The sequence below is a fragment of the Triticum aestivum genome, chromosome 3A (genome assembly GCF_018294505.1).
Source record: "Triticum aestivum cultivar Chinese Spring chromosome 3A, IWGSC CS RefSeq v2.1, whole genome shotgun sequence".
Taxonomy (NCBI): Eukaryota; Viridiplantae; Streptophyta; class Magnoliopsida; order Poales; family Poaceae; genus Triticum; species Triticum aestivum.
In genome coordinates this window covers 660,140,746-660,156,795 of record NC_057800.1, presented here as the reverse complement: position 1 = coordinate 660,156,795, position 16,050 = coordinate 660,140,746, and the positions used below count along the sequence as shown (strand labels likewise).

The following is a 16,050-nucleotide window of genomic DNA, read 5'->3' as shown; positions in this document are numbered from 1 at the left end:
GGCGTCGCGCTCCATCACGTACCCGCCCACGTTGATGTAGTACTCGATCATCCCGGGGTCGAACGGGGCGGCGCGCACGGGCTTCTCCTTGGGACCCTCCAGCGGCTGCTTCATCCGCGCAGCGCCGTCGGTGGCGGCGGGCTTCTCCACCAGCTGCTTCTTCCGCGCAGCACCGGGGGCCGTGGCGGCGTCCCGTGGCTGCCTCCGCGTCCCCAGCACCTCGCCGCTCGCGTGGCCCTCCCCCGCCACCACGAAGTTCTCCGCCACGCTCTCGCGACGCCGGGTCTGCAGCCTCCGGATCCTGCTCCGTGTGGCATCGAGGGACTTGCCGACGGAACCTAGCAGCTCCCGGAGCGCGTCCTCCGGCATCCCGTCGAGCGGGCTCTCCCACGGCGCGAGCGCGGCGGCGAGGCCGCCCGTCCGCACCCTGGCCAGCCTGGACCCCTGCACGTCGCGCACGCCCGCGACGTAGTTGGCGTGATCGAACACGATCCGGGCCTCCTTCGGGAGCGCGAGGAACCGGCCCACCACCGCCCTCGCCGTCTCCGTCGACGGCCAGCACTGCAGGGCGCCCTGGCCGTCGAGGCCCGAGCAGAGCACCGCGACGGGCGCGTCGGCCATCTCCGCGAGCTCCTTCGCCTTCCTCATCAGCCCCGCCTTGCGCACCTCGAACGCCATCCGCCGGTTGCCGCCGTCGGCGACGGGGATCGCCGCGATGGGCCTCGTCGGAGCCCCGATCCTCCCCCTCCCCTTCCCACCAAGCGCACGCGGCATCGCGCTCTCTCCCTCTCCCTCCCTCCCCAACTTTTCGCTTCTGTCTGTGTGAGCCGGCGACCCGACGGCGGCCGTGGGCTTCTCTTCTTGTGCAGTGGGGGGAGGAGACGGGCTCGGAGTTGGGCTCGAAACGTTCTGCCAAAAGCACCCGAAACGGCCCAGCAAGTGTCGTTCCATTTCATTTCTGTTTCGGAGGAAAGGTCCAGAAGCGCCGCCGCCGCCGCAGCAGCGACACGCTCCCTACGGCATGGCGCCGGCGTACCTGGCGACCATACCCGCGCTCCGGCGCGCGGCGCGGCGGGCCCCGGCGGCGCTGTTCTCGTCGGGGATCGTCGCCGGCGACAAGCCCGTTCTGGTAAACGTCGAGGCTCTCTGATCACTCCGAGATCTCCCTGTAGTGGCTGCTTCCTTGACAGGGGAGCTTCCCATCGCAGGTGCGCGATTTCGTGAGGTCGGCGCTCTACGACCCCAACCACGGCTACTTCTCCAAGCGGTCGGGGCCCGTCGGCGTGCTCGACTCCGCCATCCGCTTCCACAAGCTCGACGGTACTGATTGCCCCCCTGCCTCTTTGCCGAATTCGGTCTGTTGGAGTACACTTGATCGACGAAGTTTGGATTTCTTCAGTTGTTTGTCGGGGCGGCATTTCCACAAACATGTTGTACGCGTGTGTGCTCGGAGTAGAGTAGTCTAAACACTATTCATGCATTGGTCAGTGCTGGTTATGTGCAATGCTGTGTGTGTTGACAACTCGGACATGTGCGTATAGCTGTAAATAATTTGGTGTTATATCACGCAGGGAGGAATGCGTACATGAAGCATCTTGATAAGCTGTATAAGATGCATGATATCTCTTGGTTTACTCCAGTGGAGCTTTTTAAGGTGCCCTTTTGTGCCTGAGCTGTTAAAACTTAAAAGAGAATGTGATCTCGATTTTCTTTCCAATTTAGCCACTGATGCATGTTTTCCTACTCTGGTGCAGCCATGGTATGCCTATGCAATAGCTGCGTCAATCCTTCGCACGGCTAATCTTTCAGTCCCATTGAAGGTGCACCCATAATTTTCCTGTCTTATAGCTTCACATCTCGATGGGCGAAGCTTCTAGATTCACTTGTGAATTTTGTCATATCATGACACATTATCATGTTTACTTCTTTTCTTACCAAGCCATCTGAATTGGATTCCTGTAATGATCAGATATATGAAATCGGAGGTGGATCCGGGACATGTGCAAAGTGCGTACTTGATTACATGATGTTAAATGCCCCGCCAAAAGTCTACAATAATATGAAATACATGTAAGCAGCTCTTTTGTCATTTTCCTTGTCCTACTTAATTGAAGTTGCTCAGCGAGACTACAGAGTCCTATTTGTTTGGTAAGGCCAAATAACGTGGTACGTACATACATGTATCGTCATATCAACATTCATAACATTGGCTACTTTCATGCTGCCTTATATTCTCACCCTTTCCAGCATTTTACTTTTAGGTTATCAATTATGCTTTGACCTTCCTTTCATCTTCATTTGCTAGCTCAGTAGAGATTAGCTCCTCCCTTGCTGAAAAGCAGTTGGAAACTGTCGGTGAAGTGCAGAGCCATTTGTCAAAGTTCACAGTGGAGCATCGTGATGCAACTGACGTAGCTGGATGGGGTAAGCTGGCTTCTTGTGCCTAGCTATCGATGTCGGATCTTTCCTACAATAACCCTTGTCCAAGATCAGTTACCTGAGCTTTGATCACCATTTTGCATTGTTTTCAACCTGCAATAGCTCATATTGTACTATATACAAGTCCCTAGATTAACTTTTATGCTGTGCTGACAGATGTAGTAAAATAATTGGGGATGACACTGGCTCCATTTCTACTTATATCTCCATTCCAAAATCACATATATATCCAGCATTCAGTCTCAGGGTATCAGTATTTACTAATTACTATTACAGTATTACCTTTGAAATGATTGGTTTTTCCTATTTCCATTTGCAGGCAGCAAGGATCCTCAACCATGCTGGGTGCTAATGCTTGAGGTATGTACTGCTAGGATTTGCCCAGTCAAAGAAACAAAACGCCATCACTGTTGTCATAAAGTGTACCAGCAATTAGTTCACATTGGCTAGAAGCATACTTTTTTGTGTCAAACTTCTTGAGTTTGACAATGTAAGATGTTTGTAAGACTACTTCCCAGTTCTTGTGCCATCACTAGTATCTCTATTTGGGCTTGATATTGCAAAAGAGCGCTGATGCTTTCCCTGTTCCGTTTATGTTTGCTTACCATTTTCATGTAACAGTCCAAAATAGGGTCACCAGTCATGTCAGGCATGCCATCGTATTATTGCCATGCTGGTACTACTGGCTGATAATAATTCTGTCTGCTATATTATCTGCATTGCTAATATGTCCTGGTTCTGAGTGAACTAAGCTAATCATAATATATAAATTTTAGTTTTGCAATCGTATCTTAAGGGCGATGTTCGTGCAGCAGTAACTTTCTTTTGGTGGAATGTCAGGTACTTGACAATCTACCTCATGACCTTGTCTATTCACCAGATCAGGTCTCTCCATGGATGGAGGTGTGGATTGAAAAAGTAAATGGCAGGTTTGTAAAAAAAATTTCAAATTCCAAACTCCTTTTTAAAATTTAGCTAGAACCTTTGCTCTGTGTTATATTTGAAGAGTGCGTCAATAATGTGGATTCCTAGACCTGGCAAACACGATCTCAAGTATCCTTTTTCTTTTGCTCTTAGATTCACTGTTTATGTGGGATGGTAGTTCAATGGGATCCTTGACTTGAGAAAATATGATAAAAGAATCAGCCTATGGTGCCTACTGATTTTCATATTTTAAACGATTCCTTAATCAAACATTTTTGGCATTTTGCAGAATTCTCGTTCCGTATTAGCTTGAAGGATTGGATTTTGCTACTTATTGCTTGACTCCAATACTATTTGTTGTTCATGCTGGTGGAAATATAGTTTTATGCTAATATGTGTTCCATTCTCAACAACAACAACAATAACGCCTTTCTGTCCCAAACGAGTTGGAGGGCTGGAGTTGAAACTCATAAGATATTGAAACCAAGCCATTGTTCTGGCACGTGGATAGCTAACTTCCACGCACCCCTGTCTATGGCTAAATCTTTGGTGATATTCCAGTCCTTCAGGTCTCTCTTTACAAACTCCCCCATGTTAAGTTTGGTCTACCTCAACCTCTCTTGCAATTATCAGCGCGCCTTAACCGCCCGCCATGCACTGACACTTTTGGAGGCCTATGCTGAACATGCCCAAACCATCTCAGACGATGTTGGACAAGCTTCTCTTCAATCGGCGTCACTGCAACTCTCTCACGTATATCATCATTCCTGAGCCGCTCCTTTCTTGTGTGGCTACACATCCATCTCAACATGCGCATCTCTGCTACACCTAGCTGTTGGACATGTCACCTTTTAGTTGGCCAACATTCAACGCCATACAACATCGCAGATCGAATCGCCGTCCTATAGAACCTGCCTTATTAGCTTTCTGGGACTCTTATTGCAGAGAATGCTAGAAGCTTGGCGCCACTTCATCCATCTGCTTTGATTCGATGGGTCACATCTTCATCAATATCACATCGAGGTACCACCTGCCCATCAAGGCTAACTTCTCATCCTCATGTCTGGTAGTACTGAAACCACACCTCATGTACTTAGTCTTAGTTCTGCTAGGCCTAAAACCTTTCGATTCTAAAGTTTGTCTTAACAGCTCCAGCTTTCTATTAACCCCCGCCCGGCTATCGTCGACTAGCACCACATCATCCACAAAGGGTGTGTTTGGTTGCATTCTCATCTCAGTATAGTTGTTCCCTCTTCGTGCATGCTCATCTCACCACCCCTCTTCATGCATGCTCCTAGTGTATTTGTGTTAAGCTAGTGTGGACCCATGCACCCTTCATACACTCTACCAAACACCCAAAAGTGGGTCGAGAAGGGAACTTTTGCTCTCATGCACCCTTCATACACCCTGCCAGACAGACCCAAAGAGTACACCATGGGATATCTTCTTGTGTATCCCTTGTGACCTCATCCATCACCAAAGCAAAAAAGATAAGGGCTTAGAGTTAACCCTTGGTGCAGTCCTATTTTAATTGGAAAGTCATCATTGTCGCCATCACTTGTTCGAACACTTGTCACAACATTGTCGTACTTGTCCTTGATGAGGGTAATGTACTTTGTTGGGACCTTGTGTTTCTCCAAGGCCCACCACATGACATTTTGCGGCATCTTATCATAGGCCTTCTCCAAGTCAATGAACACCATAGGTCCTTTTCCTCCTTCTCCAAGTCAATGAACACCATATGTAGGTCCTTTTCCTCTCTGTATCTCTCCATAAGTTGTCGTACCAAGAAAATGGCTTCCATTGTCGACCTCCGAGACAAAACTGATTTTTGGTCATGCTTGTCATCCTTCTTAAATGATGCTCAATGACTCTCTCCCATAGCTTCATTGTATGGCTCATCAGCTTAATTCCATGGTAGCCAGTACAACTTTGAATATTCCCCTTGTTCTTGAAGATTGGTACTAATATACCGCGCCTCCATTCTTCAGGCATCTTGTTTGATGGAAAATTGAGGTTGAAAAGCTTAGTTAGCCATACTATCGCTATGTCTTCAAGGCCTCTCCACGCCTCAATGGGGATATAGGTCGCCTTGCCTCCTTTCATCCTTTTAAAAGCCTACCTGACCTCGGACTCCTGGATTCGCCGCACAAAATGTCTGTTGGCATCATCAAAGGAGTCGTCTGACTCAATGGTAGAGTTCTCATTCTCCCCATTGAACAACTTGTTGAAGTACTCTTGCCATCTACGCTTGATCTCATCGTCCTTCACCCGGAGCTGATCTGCTCTCTCCTTGATGCACTTGACTTGGTCGACACCCTTCGTCTTCCTCTTGGATTTTGGCCATCTTATAGATGTCCTTTTCGCCTTCCTTTGTGCTTAAACACTGGTAGAGGTCCTCATACGCCCGACCCCTTGCTTCACTCACGACTCGCTTTGCCTTCTTCCTTTCCACCCTATACTTTTCTATATTGTCTGCACACGTATCCAGGTGTAGGCGTCTGAAACATTCTTTCTTCTCCTTAATAGCCTTCTGGACATCATTGTTCCACCACCAGGTATCTTTAGCTTTTCTTCTACTTCCCTTGTCACTCCAAACTCCTCTGAAGCCACCTTCCAGACGCAAGTCGCCATCTTTATCCACATGTTGTTTGCATCAACTCCTTCCTCCCAAAAGCCTTCCTTAATAACCCTCTCCTTGAAAGCCTGAGCTGCCTCCCCCTTGAGCTTCCACCACGTTGTTCTAGCGACTTTGGCTCGCTTATCCCACTGGCATGAATTTGAAAGCGGAAGTCAGCCACCACAAGCTTATGTTGAGGGACAACACTCTCTTCAGGTATCATCTGTAGCAAGCACGTCTGTCTTCTCTTCTTGAGAGGACGAAATCAATCTGGCTAGAGTGTTGGCCACTACTAAAAGTCACTAGATGGGATTCTCTCTTTATAAAGAGGGTGATAGCTATGATCATGTCGTAGGCTAGGGCAAAGCTGGAGACATCCTCTCCTTGATTCCTGATGCCATAGCCAAAGGCCCCATCCACCTCTTTAAAATCTGTGTCGGATGTACCCACGTGGACATTGAGGTCTCCTCCATTGAAGAGCTTCTCGCCAATGGGTACACTCCCAACCATGTCCTCTAGGCCTTCTCAGAACTCCCTCTTGGTTCTCTCATTGTGGCCTACTTGTGGGGCATACGCATTGACAACATTGAGGACTAAGCCCCCAACAACTAGCTTGACCAGGATAATCCAGTCCCCTTGCCTCTTGACATCTACCTCTCCATACCTAAGGCTCTTGTTGATCAAGATACCTACTCCATTTCTGTTGGTGGTTGTCCCCGTGTACTAGAGCTTGAAACCGCTATCCTCCACCTCATTCACCTTCTGTCCCCTCCATTTGGTTTCTTGGACGCGAAGGATATCAACACCTCTCCTCACCGCTGCATCAACTAACTCTCGTAACTTACCCATCAGGGATCCTACGTTCCAACTTCATGCGGATCCTCCTAGACTCGGCTAGCTTCCTTGCCCTTTGCACTCATCGAGTCAAATGCAAAGACCCTTGCTCATTTTTTGCTACACCCTGGCGCCGACGTAGCGCGTCACTAACAATGCGATGACCCGATCCTTGCTCACTTATCACTGTATCCAGATCAAGATACGGCGCGCCACCAAGGGGGTGAGGGCCCGGCCCTTGCCCATTTAACACCACAACCGGGTTCCGGTATGGCGCGTCGCTAAGAGGGTTACGCCCCAACAATGTTCTTCTGGGTTTCATCTCCAAAAGAGTGGCCGAGTTTTGATGTTGGCTCGCCAAGCATATCACAATACTCCTTTACCCGGGCTTGGGACCGGCTACGCTGAGACAACATAGGCGGAGAGGGAAATTTCTTTGCAAAATAATATTATAGTATTCTTTTACATTTTCTTGTGCCACGGGCCCATGGTGCTTTTTTTTAACTTGATTCAGGTTGTATAGTTCCTTATTTTGGTTGATGTTATTGTGGAGGGCTGCCACCTTTTTTCTTCTAGAACATCAATAATTCAGCATCTTCCTTGTGCTTTTGGCTATAGCTATTTTTCTAATTAATATTACGTGCATGTTTGCTCTGTATTGAGAACAGACCTCTTTTCACTATTATTGAAATTATCTAGCTAGTAGCTACTTTATCTCTTTATCTCTTATACTAATCAATTTTTCTTGCCTTTTTCTTAAGAAAGTTCACAAGTCTGTGAGGTCTACAAACCATTGCAAGACCCATTAGTTTCCTGCTGCAGTGAGATTGTTGGCATGAATGAAGAGAATCCATCTTTGAGAGAAAAACTATCATTCGCTGCAAAAGGACTCATCTCAAAAGTATTCCCGAAGCCTCGGAGAGCTTGGTTACCAACCGGATGCTTGGTATGTATTTCAGACCTTCTGCTACTTAGTAAGATTATAAACTACTGTTGTCCCGTTAATGTTGGATGCTAGTGTATGTGCCAGCTTACATCCAGAGTTTTTTTTACCTTAACGCAGAAACTACTGGATACTTTGCATCAAGCTTTGCCAAGTATGTCCCTTATTGCTTCAGACTTCAGTTATCTTCCTGATGTTAGCATACCTGGCGATAGAGCTCCATTGGTTTCTTCAAAGGTGATCGATTTATTATTTCACTTTTATGACTATTTGGTGCATTCCAGTAAGGCAATAACCAGTGTCAATAATATCAACTGAGAATGGTAGAAACCATGTTTTCCAGTCATATGTTGATCATGCAATTACCAGCATATTTGATGTGAAGATCATGCGCTCACTTTCAAATGTCTCATTCATCTTGTTTCCTTCTTGTAGAAGGATGGGAAAACTTTGGATCATCCCAACTATCTTGATGCACGGGTTTGTCATTTTCACTTTATTCACACGTTCGATTACGAGCTGTTATGTCGTAGGCAGACAATCTATTCCTCTTACTGGAGTAGCCGTGTAAATCGTCTTGAAAAGAGAACCAAGAATAAAAATAGAAAACAAGCCCTGATGTAGTTTGGTGCATCTTTTTAATACAACTTTTGCGCCGTATATCAGTAATCTTGGTTATGCCACCTGCCACTCTTTCAGGGCGATGCAGATATCTTCTTCCCAACCGATTTCTTGCTGTTGGAGCAGATCGACCACCACTGCTCTGGTTTCTCGAAAGACCAGATGAATCGTGGTGCATTTAAACCTGTGAAGAGTAGGAGAACAATCATAGTAAGTTCAGCTTGCACGTACCAATTTCCTCCCTTTGCGGCACAGCTCACTTTGTGCCGAATCCGAATTTAGTTAATATATTTGTTTAACTTCAGTACTGAAGAGTAAGTTGCTATTTGACGTTTTTTCCAGCTTGATTCGGCTGCCTTTATGGAGGAGTTTGGGTTGCCACTGAAGACGAGGACCAAAGATGGATACAATCCACTTCTTGATGATTTCAGGAACACAAAGTTCTATCTCAGTGTGCCTACCCACAACAAGTAGTAGTCCAGCATGCCTGCGTCGCTTCTTCTGTTTGCCATGAGGCGCTGCATTAGACGCCAGTGAATACCTAATATGCAACTCAGTAATCAATTTGTCAGAGCAGGTTATTTATGTTTTTTTTCCTGTAGAAGACCGAAATTCTTAGGTTGGTCAAATTTGAGGCCACAGTTCAACTTCAGGCATGCTGCCGCCTTTTCTATGTTTGATTGATGGCACGGAAGTGAATAATACCATTTGAGGCCACAGTTCAATTCACTTACAATCTGTGCTCCCTCTGTTTCATATTATAATCGTATGTATATAGTCGCATTTTAGTGTATAATTGCATTTTTGTATGCTTGTTTCATTTCAATCCGTATTGAAATATCCAAAACGTCTATAATTCGGAACTACTCAAGGATCCTTCTGTGCTTCTGTTAACATTGAAAATAAAAGTAAACATATGGAGTTTGGAAAGAAAAGAAAAATGCCTTTGGTACAACCGTACAACAATTGCTGAGTAACAGCTTTTACATATCCACCCCCAACCCATAGCGACAAAATATAAGATGGGAGGACATGATTCTTGGAGGCTATTCTGTTTACTGTCCAATACAACGTTGTATAGCTCCAACATTTTCGTTTCATCTTCTGTAGAAAGAAAAAAGAATGGTTACATCAAATGGCTCCAATATACAACTTCTCACGATGCTATGACCAAAACCGGGCAAAAAAAATTATGTAAATGAAGAGACATTCTGTATACTAAAGCTTCATTTTCGCTAGTTGAGTTTGCTGGTGCGACGCTTTGGCCCTCCAGGGAAGAGCTTCATTATCCAGCCAAGCACCCTTTCGACAACCTAGACAAAAGTATCATATGTCAGGCACGTATAGATAAACTGTTCGGAGCATTTCTGGATGCAACACAAAGGTATAGTTCATATAACTGGCACACCGAATGCATGTTAAGATGAAGAAAGCTCTCAAAGATCTACAATTAGCTCTGCTGGTAGGAAATACCTCGTCCCCTTCATCAGCATACATTGTTGCATCATTGAAGTGTGTGTCGACCTGTCTTGCAAGGACATTCTCATTGGCCATCCTTTCAGAAGTCAATAGCTCAAGTCTCTGTGTCTGAGTCTCCAGCTTTTGTGTTAGATCCCTGTTCAGCTCCTTCAAGACAAAAGAGTAACTTGCATAAGATTGCTGCACTGTAACCGAAGTAATACAAGTGTATCTTGACTGATAAGTCTACCAGTAAATAGGGTTTCTAAGTACAAAAGCCTGTCGCAGAAGTGCCTAGGGCTTAATCATCTCATATGGTACAGGCATCTTATCAATATTGGTTGGGGAAGAAGAGCCCTGGACAAAATTAACTGAAACAAATGTGCTGCGTAAGAATACCTTCAGCTTGGAGCAGTTGGATGACTCGATTCTCAGTGCCCGCATTAGCTCTTCTCTCTCCACTGCTAACTGCAAAGCAAAAGATAATAACATAAGAGTGGTTAAATTTTGGGTCCAAAAATCAAGTTAAGGTTGTTTGGGAACAACTCGTTGATGTGAGAAAGTAGCCCTAGAAACTCAAGAGATTACCTCCGACATCAAGGAGTTGATGTTGTCAATCATTCTGAGCTGATCGTCTGGAATGCTAGAAGATGCCTCTCCGAAGGAAGGAAAATCAGACATATTATTAAACTGTGAAACAGATGTTCCAACATCTTGTAATGGGTCACTGGTACTGGTCAGTGTTTGTGAAGAGCTGCTTTCCCCTGTATCTGAACAAATATATTTGGCGTTAGGCAGAAAGGTAGTCGGCGTGTATGGGCTGGGCAAGCAAAGATGGATTGTAATACCGCACCTAAATCCTCCGTCGCAGTTGATGCATCTCTTTTGTCGACTGATGGTTTTTCTATGACATTTACCTTCTCACTCACAGGAATGTTTCTCAATTTAGAGTGTAGGAGCTTCTTTTCTGTCCAAACATATGGATATTAAAGTCAAATGGTGGTAACAATGGCATGTATAGGTCATGTCTACACGCTACCTGTCTTATTCCAAAAACACCAATATCTAGTTTTACTTTCATTATTAGATAGTGAAACAAGTGCCACAAGGGTGCATGAGGCTAAAATACACAAGTTACAAAGTGATTTTCTAGGACTGACCAAGATCGGAAAGTTTAATGGAAAATGTGTTGTTTGTATGTGCTAAACTAAAGTACACATCTATATACCTTCTTGAAGAGCCTCAACAGTAGATTGAAGATGTTGACGTTCCTTCTCTAGACTAGAAACTTTGCGTCTGTGTATATATAGTAAGAGAAAAATGAAGGAAAATAATCAGTATCGTTAGCTAGTTCCATCCTTTGGCAAGTTAACATATGATTCTCATGTTTATTAGCACAGCAATTTCAAGCATCCATGTTTTTTCTTTAGGTAACCATGAAAAACAAGAGAGCTCTCCCACCGTATCCTTGAAAGGTGCATTCATAAAATTGCAACATGGGGATTAGCAAAACAAAATAGCTCAAAACTCACTTGTAGGAAGAAATCTCTGAATTTAAACCCTCCACTTCCTTTTCAAGTTTCAACTCATTTGACCTCAGTTTAAGAGCCTGCAGAATTGACAGATGCATCAAAATTGGTAGCTGCTGAAGCTAACAATGCTCATGTTGATGTTGTGGGCGGAGGATGCAGCCCATGACCAAGCCGGCGGAACAGAAGATCACAGCACTAGTGTGGAAAGCAATAGTCGTGCCTATATCTTAGTTATAGCCTTATAGGGAAGCTATCAAGTAGTATAGATAGTTATGTTACGGATAGTTTAGATGGTTTGTTATTTCCAACTCTATATGCCCTATAGGCTGAGCACTGTATTCAAAATATTGAAGCAACGAGAAATCAATCTCGCCCCAAGTTTGTCTACCTCACCCATGATCTAATCCCATCACCTACCAAGCCAACTACACCTGGCCATCTTCCTGGTGGTGTTTACCCAGTTCTGCACCTTGGTACAGTACACAACGGTCCAACTCTGGCTAAATGCTGGAAACAACCTTGCTACAATGAACATAAAACTAAACATGTATACTGAGGCCAGATAGCATATGGAGTTACTTTTTTTTTTTTACCACAATATATCTGATAGTTATGAACTACAGGGGTATCACATACTCAAAACAACTCATTTTCTCAAACAGCATCAACCATTGTATCCTCCTTAGAGGGCAGGTCGATTTGCAAGATTAAATAGCTAATGCACAGGAAGCAATCGAGGAGATAGAAAGGCACCTTATCTTCCAATAGAATGACTTCTGCTGCGAGTACTTTGCCCCTCTCATCTGCAGCATTGCATTCTAGTTGGGCATTGGCATATTCCGATCTGATGGTCTCAAGTGCCAGCTGTTGTGCCAATAGAGTTAGAAAGAAACACAAGGTAGCATGTGAAATTTAAAGGCTTCAAAGGGGAAGAAAACATGTTCATAACAAATATAATATTCACATTAATATGGGAGTTGCACTACACTAGCATTGATCACATAGATGATCCATACACGACCAGATCAATAAGTCAAACATAGCAAAAGCAACATCAGCATTTAGTGAGTCCTACAACTGAGAACACTTTCAAATATTCACATATTTCGAATGCTAGAAATGACGGAAGAAACCTAACCAGTTGAGCTTGAATTTCATCCTGCAACCTCTCCATGTCAGAGGTCAACTGGCTGATAACGTGTGCCTGATATTTGCAGATGGAAAAAACAATGCATAAAGTTAAAACCAATTAAAAATGAGTAGAACAAAATGACAGTAAGTATTTATTCATGCTTACTGTCATTCTCATTCATGGAAGAATTCGATGATCTACTGATCGATCTTGCTATTTTTATCATTTAAAACCTGGGGATGTGACTTCAATTTTTTGTCTTGTCTACACTATGTCTTGTGTCCCATTTTTACAGGTATGTCTTGTGAAAATACTCACTAAGAAATCAGAATCAAACTAAAATTGAGCTTCATCACAGAGTAGATGAGAATTAGTAGGCAACCACTTTGCTGACATGTTGTGCTAGTTTAACTTAAGGTACCTTAACGAGGCGGAACACTGAGACAGCAAAACACAAAATTTTGAAATTAAGTTTACTATGCCCTATCAGAAGCTAGTAACTGAATTATGTTAACATTCCAACTTCTTGTTACTACTATGATGTGAAAATATCTCGCTATTATGGATTTTTTTGGTAATTATTGATGAATTTTTTCATCAACTGATGATACCATATCCACCTCCCACTGATTGCAAGAAAACCTCCATGGAAACTTCTGTGGACGTGCACATACCTGTTGGTTGAATTTATCTGTCAATGCTGAGTTATCCGTTGCCAAATTTTGGGCTAGTTCTTGAGATTTCTCTAAAGTCCTTTGTAACGAAAACTTCTCTGTTGTCAAATCTTCAATGAGCTGGTAACCAAACCAGAGAAGCTATGAGCATTATGTTGAAGGGCCTAAATAACAAAATGTGCATGCTAAATTGCTAATTGCAAAAGAAGTACTGTCACAGCACATCAAATTATGACTGTGTTGGTCAGAAATCTGGACTGATGAAAAACAAAAATAAACAATTACAACGCGACAGAACGCTAACAAAGAAGCAATTGCATCTAAGGAGCCAAGCGTATATGTGGTAACAGAACCTTTTGGAGTCTTGACAAACAATCAGTGGAAAGATAATCTGCGGTGCAACCTCTGGGTTACGTACAGACAGCAACTATACCAACAGTTAATTTAGTCACAACTTGACATTTTTTGTTTGCAACTAGTTCTGGGTGTAACTGGCATTAAATCTAATAGCGCTAAGTTAACATCTACTTTTGCATAAATCAGGCTACTCTTCATATTATATGCCTTCTGTAAAATTTGCTACGGCAATGCTGGTTCATATAATCAAGGAAAACAAAGTTAACAAATAGATAGTGGTTGGCATTCATCACCTGCTCTAGTGATGCAAAACCGTCATCTTTCTCACGACTTGTGAAATCTTGGAACATTTGATTACCATACTGCAGACTTTTTTCATCTTTGGAAGGCAAGGAATCAGGAAGTATAGAATTGCCATATGGCCCCTTTTCACTATTATACTCTTGTCTCCCTGCTATAACAGAATTATCCACGACATTGTTTTGTGTGGATTGTTGGCTTGGCTGCTGAACAGAAGAACTCTCGGAATTTGAACTGCTGAATAGCTTATTGCTTGCTTTCGAAGGTTCAACGTACGGGGCTTCTGCTGGAAGAGCTCTTTGTACCCCAATAGAATCAAGAAAAGATGGCCGAGATCGATTGTATGCAGTTGGATAAGCAGTTGACAGAAAAGGATCCTGTTTATCAAAATTAGCAGATGTGGAATTTAATGCATTCCGAAGCATTCCAATATTTGCATCATGATCTAAACCATCAGCGACCTTAGAACTACTAAAGATACTGTCATAGTCCCGGTTGCTGGTATATGCAGAGTGCCCTGCTTGGGAAGAGTCTTTGGAGGTAGCTGCACAAAGGGAAGAAACAAAGGTTTAAAGATCTGCATAGTCAAGGCAGTCATTAGGCATTGTAGCCAACACATATGAAAATAGAGCTTCAATCTTACCTCGTGAGCGGCCGAAGATATCATTTTCTGGGGAGTAATCCTGAGAGAAAGTGCTTTCAGACTTCCCAAGAAGGTTGCCGGATGAAAATGAACTGGATTGCTCGATACCATGTACTTGACTCAACAAAGAATTTCCTCCCCATTTTGACAAGACCTCAGTAGACTGGGAACCACTGTCAGTGTTTCCAAATGCACTTAATTTAGATGTTAAAGGGGCATCCTTGCCAGGACTGAGCTCTACCCTTTTACGGGCAGTATCGCCTCTCCAATCATCGTGATGCCCATTAACTAGATCGGAAAAGCTCAAGTTTCCATAAAACTTGCTCCCTCCGTCATCAACAGAATCTTGCAGGGGGGCAACAGTAGTAACATTAGCTGATGCATCTGCAACTACAGGACCATTCGACAGAAATCCGGTGACTCTGGAAGAAGTGGTTGGGCCATTCTCATAGGAAGCAGATGGCGCAGATGATGTGCTTGGTGTGCTCGAGTCCAAAGCAGACACCAAACCCTCTCCGGTGTTACCATTATTGGAATTTGGCAGGGGGTTCTCCACTACGCTGGGAACCACAGGCGCTGCCTGGTCTACTACAGCGGCGGTGGCCTTCTTCGCGGCCTTCTTCTTCTTCTTACGGAACTCCTCCAGCTGGTTCAGAAAACAGGACAGTGTCATTCTTGAGCCAAGCTCTACTCAAAATCGTGCCGAATTAGCATTCAACGTAAATCGGTGGTGTAGAGAGGGCTAAATAGCAAAATATATACTGTATATGGTTTCAGCATGAGGGTGGCATGATGGGAGGCGAATCCGGCGCCATTTGGCTTCTCTAGGATGAGCTAAAACGATTGTTTGAACTACAATCGTAATGCTAGCTCGGTAAGCAATGCTGCACATCCATTTTCTCCTATTCCGTCGGGCGCACCGGGGCCAAAATGGTGTTGATTATCAAGCAATTGCCGGTGACCGACGGCTACGTAAGCAATAGGCAACAGCGAGGGCCTACCGCTTTCTTCCCGGCCTGGCGACTCGCCTCGCGCGAGGACGCGACGTCGGTGGAGGCCGACGCCGACGCCATGGGCACCCGGCTCCTCCCGCCCCAAACCGAATCTCGGCGAGATCTCCCTGCCCGGAACCGCCCGCGGCCGGCCGGTCCAGCCGCCGCCGCCGATGGCGATCGGGCCCGCCGGGGGAGGGGCGAGATCTGGCAGGCGACGGGATCGGGGAGGGAGGGGAGGGATTCGGGGGGATTCGCGCTTCCGCCCCGGCCCCCGAAGTAATTTTCGGGCGTCGGCCTCGCCTTCCCCCTTCTCTTATTTTTGGTGCGTGCTTCGTGCCTCTACCCTCCCACCTCGTGCCCGGTCTCTGTGGAGACTGGAGTCCGACCATTTTTACTTTCTTTTTCCTCGGGTCGCTGCTGCACTGCTCCTGTTGGTTGCGTCGTCGCGGTCGCACGGCTGCTTTGCTGGTGGTTTGAGTTTCTTCTCGGCGACTGCCCGCTCGCTCGTCAGGTTCGGTTTCGGCTCGTCGGGGGTGATCTGACGGCTCAGGCGCATCTTCAGCCGCACTTTCAGAAAG

At 45.1% G+C, this 16,050-nt stretch overlaps 2 protein-coding genes across 3 annotated transcripts; one reads left to right on the top strand and one right to left on the bottom strand.

Moving 5' to 3' along the window:
- Positions 1 to 927: 927 nt before the first annotated feature.
- Positions 928 to 9,110, top strand: LOC123063016 (uncharacterized). Of its 2 annotated transcripts, XR_006430015.1 has the most exons (14): positions 928 to 1,129; positions 1,209 to 1,320; positions 1,572 to 1,654; positions 1,755 to 1,820; positions 1,970 to 2,070; positions 2,306 to 2,424; positions 2,759 to 2,799; positions 3,280 to 3,368; positions 7,583 to 7,763; positions 7,881 to 7,997; positions 8,196 to 8,240; positions 8,460 to 8,591; positions 8,724 to 8,908; positions 8,944 to 9,110. XR_006430015.1 is itself a non-coding variant. In XM_044486721.1 (13 exons), the coding sequence occupies exons 1-13, from the start codon at positions 1,022 to 1,024 to the stop codon at positions 8,853 to 8,855; spliced, it is 1,326 nt and encodes a 441-aa protein (XP_044342656.1). In that variant the 5' UTR covers positions 928 to 1,021; the 3' UTR covers positions 8,856 to 9,110. The 2 variants fall into 2 exon arrangements, 1 of the variants encoding a protein (XP_044342656.1); XM_044486721.1 differs by having other exon boundaries at positions 8,724 to 9,110.
- A 174-nt stretch (positions 9,111 to 9,284) lies between these two features.
- LOC123063015 (protein BLISTER) lies at positions 9,285 to 15,828 on the bottom strand. Its single transcript, XM_044486720.1, has 13 exons — positions 15,479 to 15,828; positions 14,478 to 15,123; positions 13,828 to 14,378; positions 13,178 to 13,297; positions 12,510 to 12,575; positions 12,125 to 12,235; positions 11,372 to 11,448; positions 11,068 to 11,135; positions 10,693 to 10,806; positions 10,428 to 10,609; positions 10,239 to 10,307; positions 9,855 to 10,007; positions 9,285 to 9,694 (listed from the first exon to the last, which is right to left on the bottom strand). The coding sequence occupies exons 1-13, from the start codon at positions 15,548 to 15,550 to the stop codon at positions 9,617 to 9,619; spliced, it is 2,307 nt and encodes a 768-aa protein (XP_044342655.1). The 5' UTR covers positions 15,551 to 15,828; the 3' UTR covers positions 9,285 to 9,616.
- Between the last annotated feature and the right edge of the window lie 222 nt (positions 15,829 to 16,050).

What these genes read in the sequence shown, in the direction of transcription:
- LOC123063015 (XM_044486720.1), bottom strand. Translation starts at nt 15,550, where the DNA reads ATGGCGTCGGCGTCGGCCTCCACCGACGTCGCGTCCTCGCGCGAGGCG. An exon ending in TATCTTCGGCCGCTCACGAG is followed by an intron (nt 14,379 to 14,477) that starts GTAAGATTGAAG and finishes CCCTTTGTGCAG; the next exon opens with CTACCTCCAAAGACTCTTCC. An exon ending in ATGCTGATGAAGGGGACGAG is followed by an intron (nt 9,695 to 9,854) that starts GTATTTCCTACC and finishes ACTTTTGTCTAG; the next exon opens with GTTGTCGAAAGGGTGCTTGG.
- LOC123063016 (XM_044486721.1), top strand. Translation starts at nt 1,022, where the DNA reads ATGGCGCCGGCGTACCTGGCGACCATACCCGCGCTCCGGCGCGCGGCG. An exon ending in GCTGGGTGCTAATGCTTGAG is followed by an intron (nt 2,800 to 3,279) that starts GTATGTACTGCT and finishes GTGGAATGTCAG; the next exon opens with GTACTTGACAATCTACCTCA. An exon ending in ATTGAAAAAGTAAATGGCAG is followed by an intron (nt 3,369 to 7,582) that starts GTTTGTAAAAAA and finishes TTCTTAAGAAAG; the next exon opens with TTCACAAGTCTGTGAGGTCT.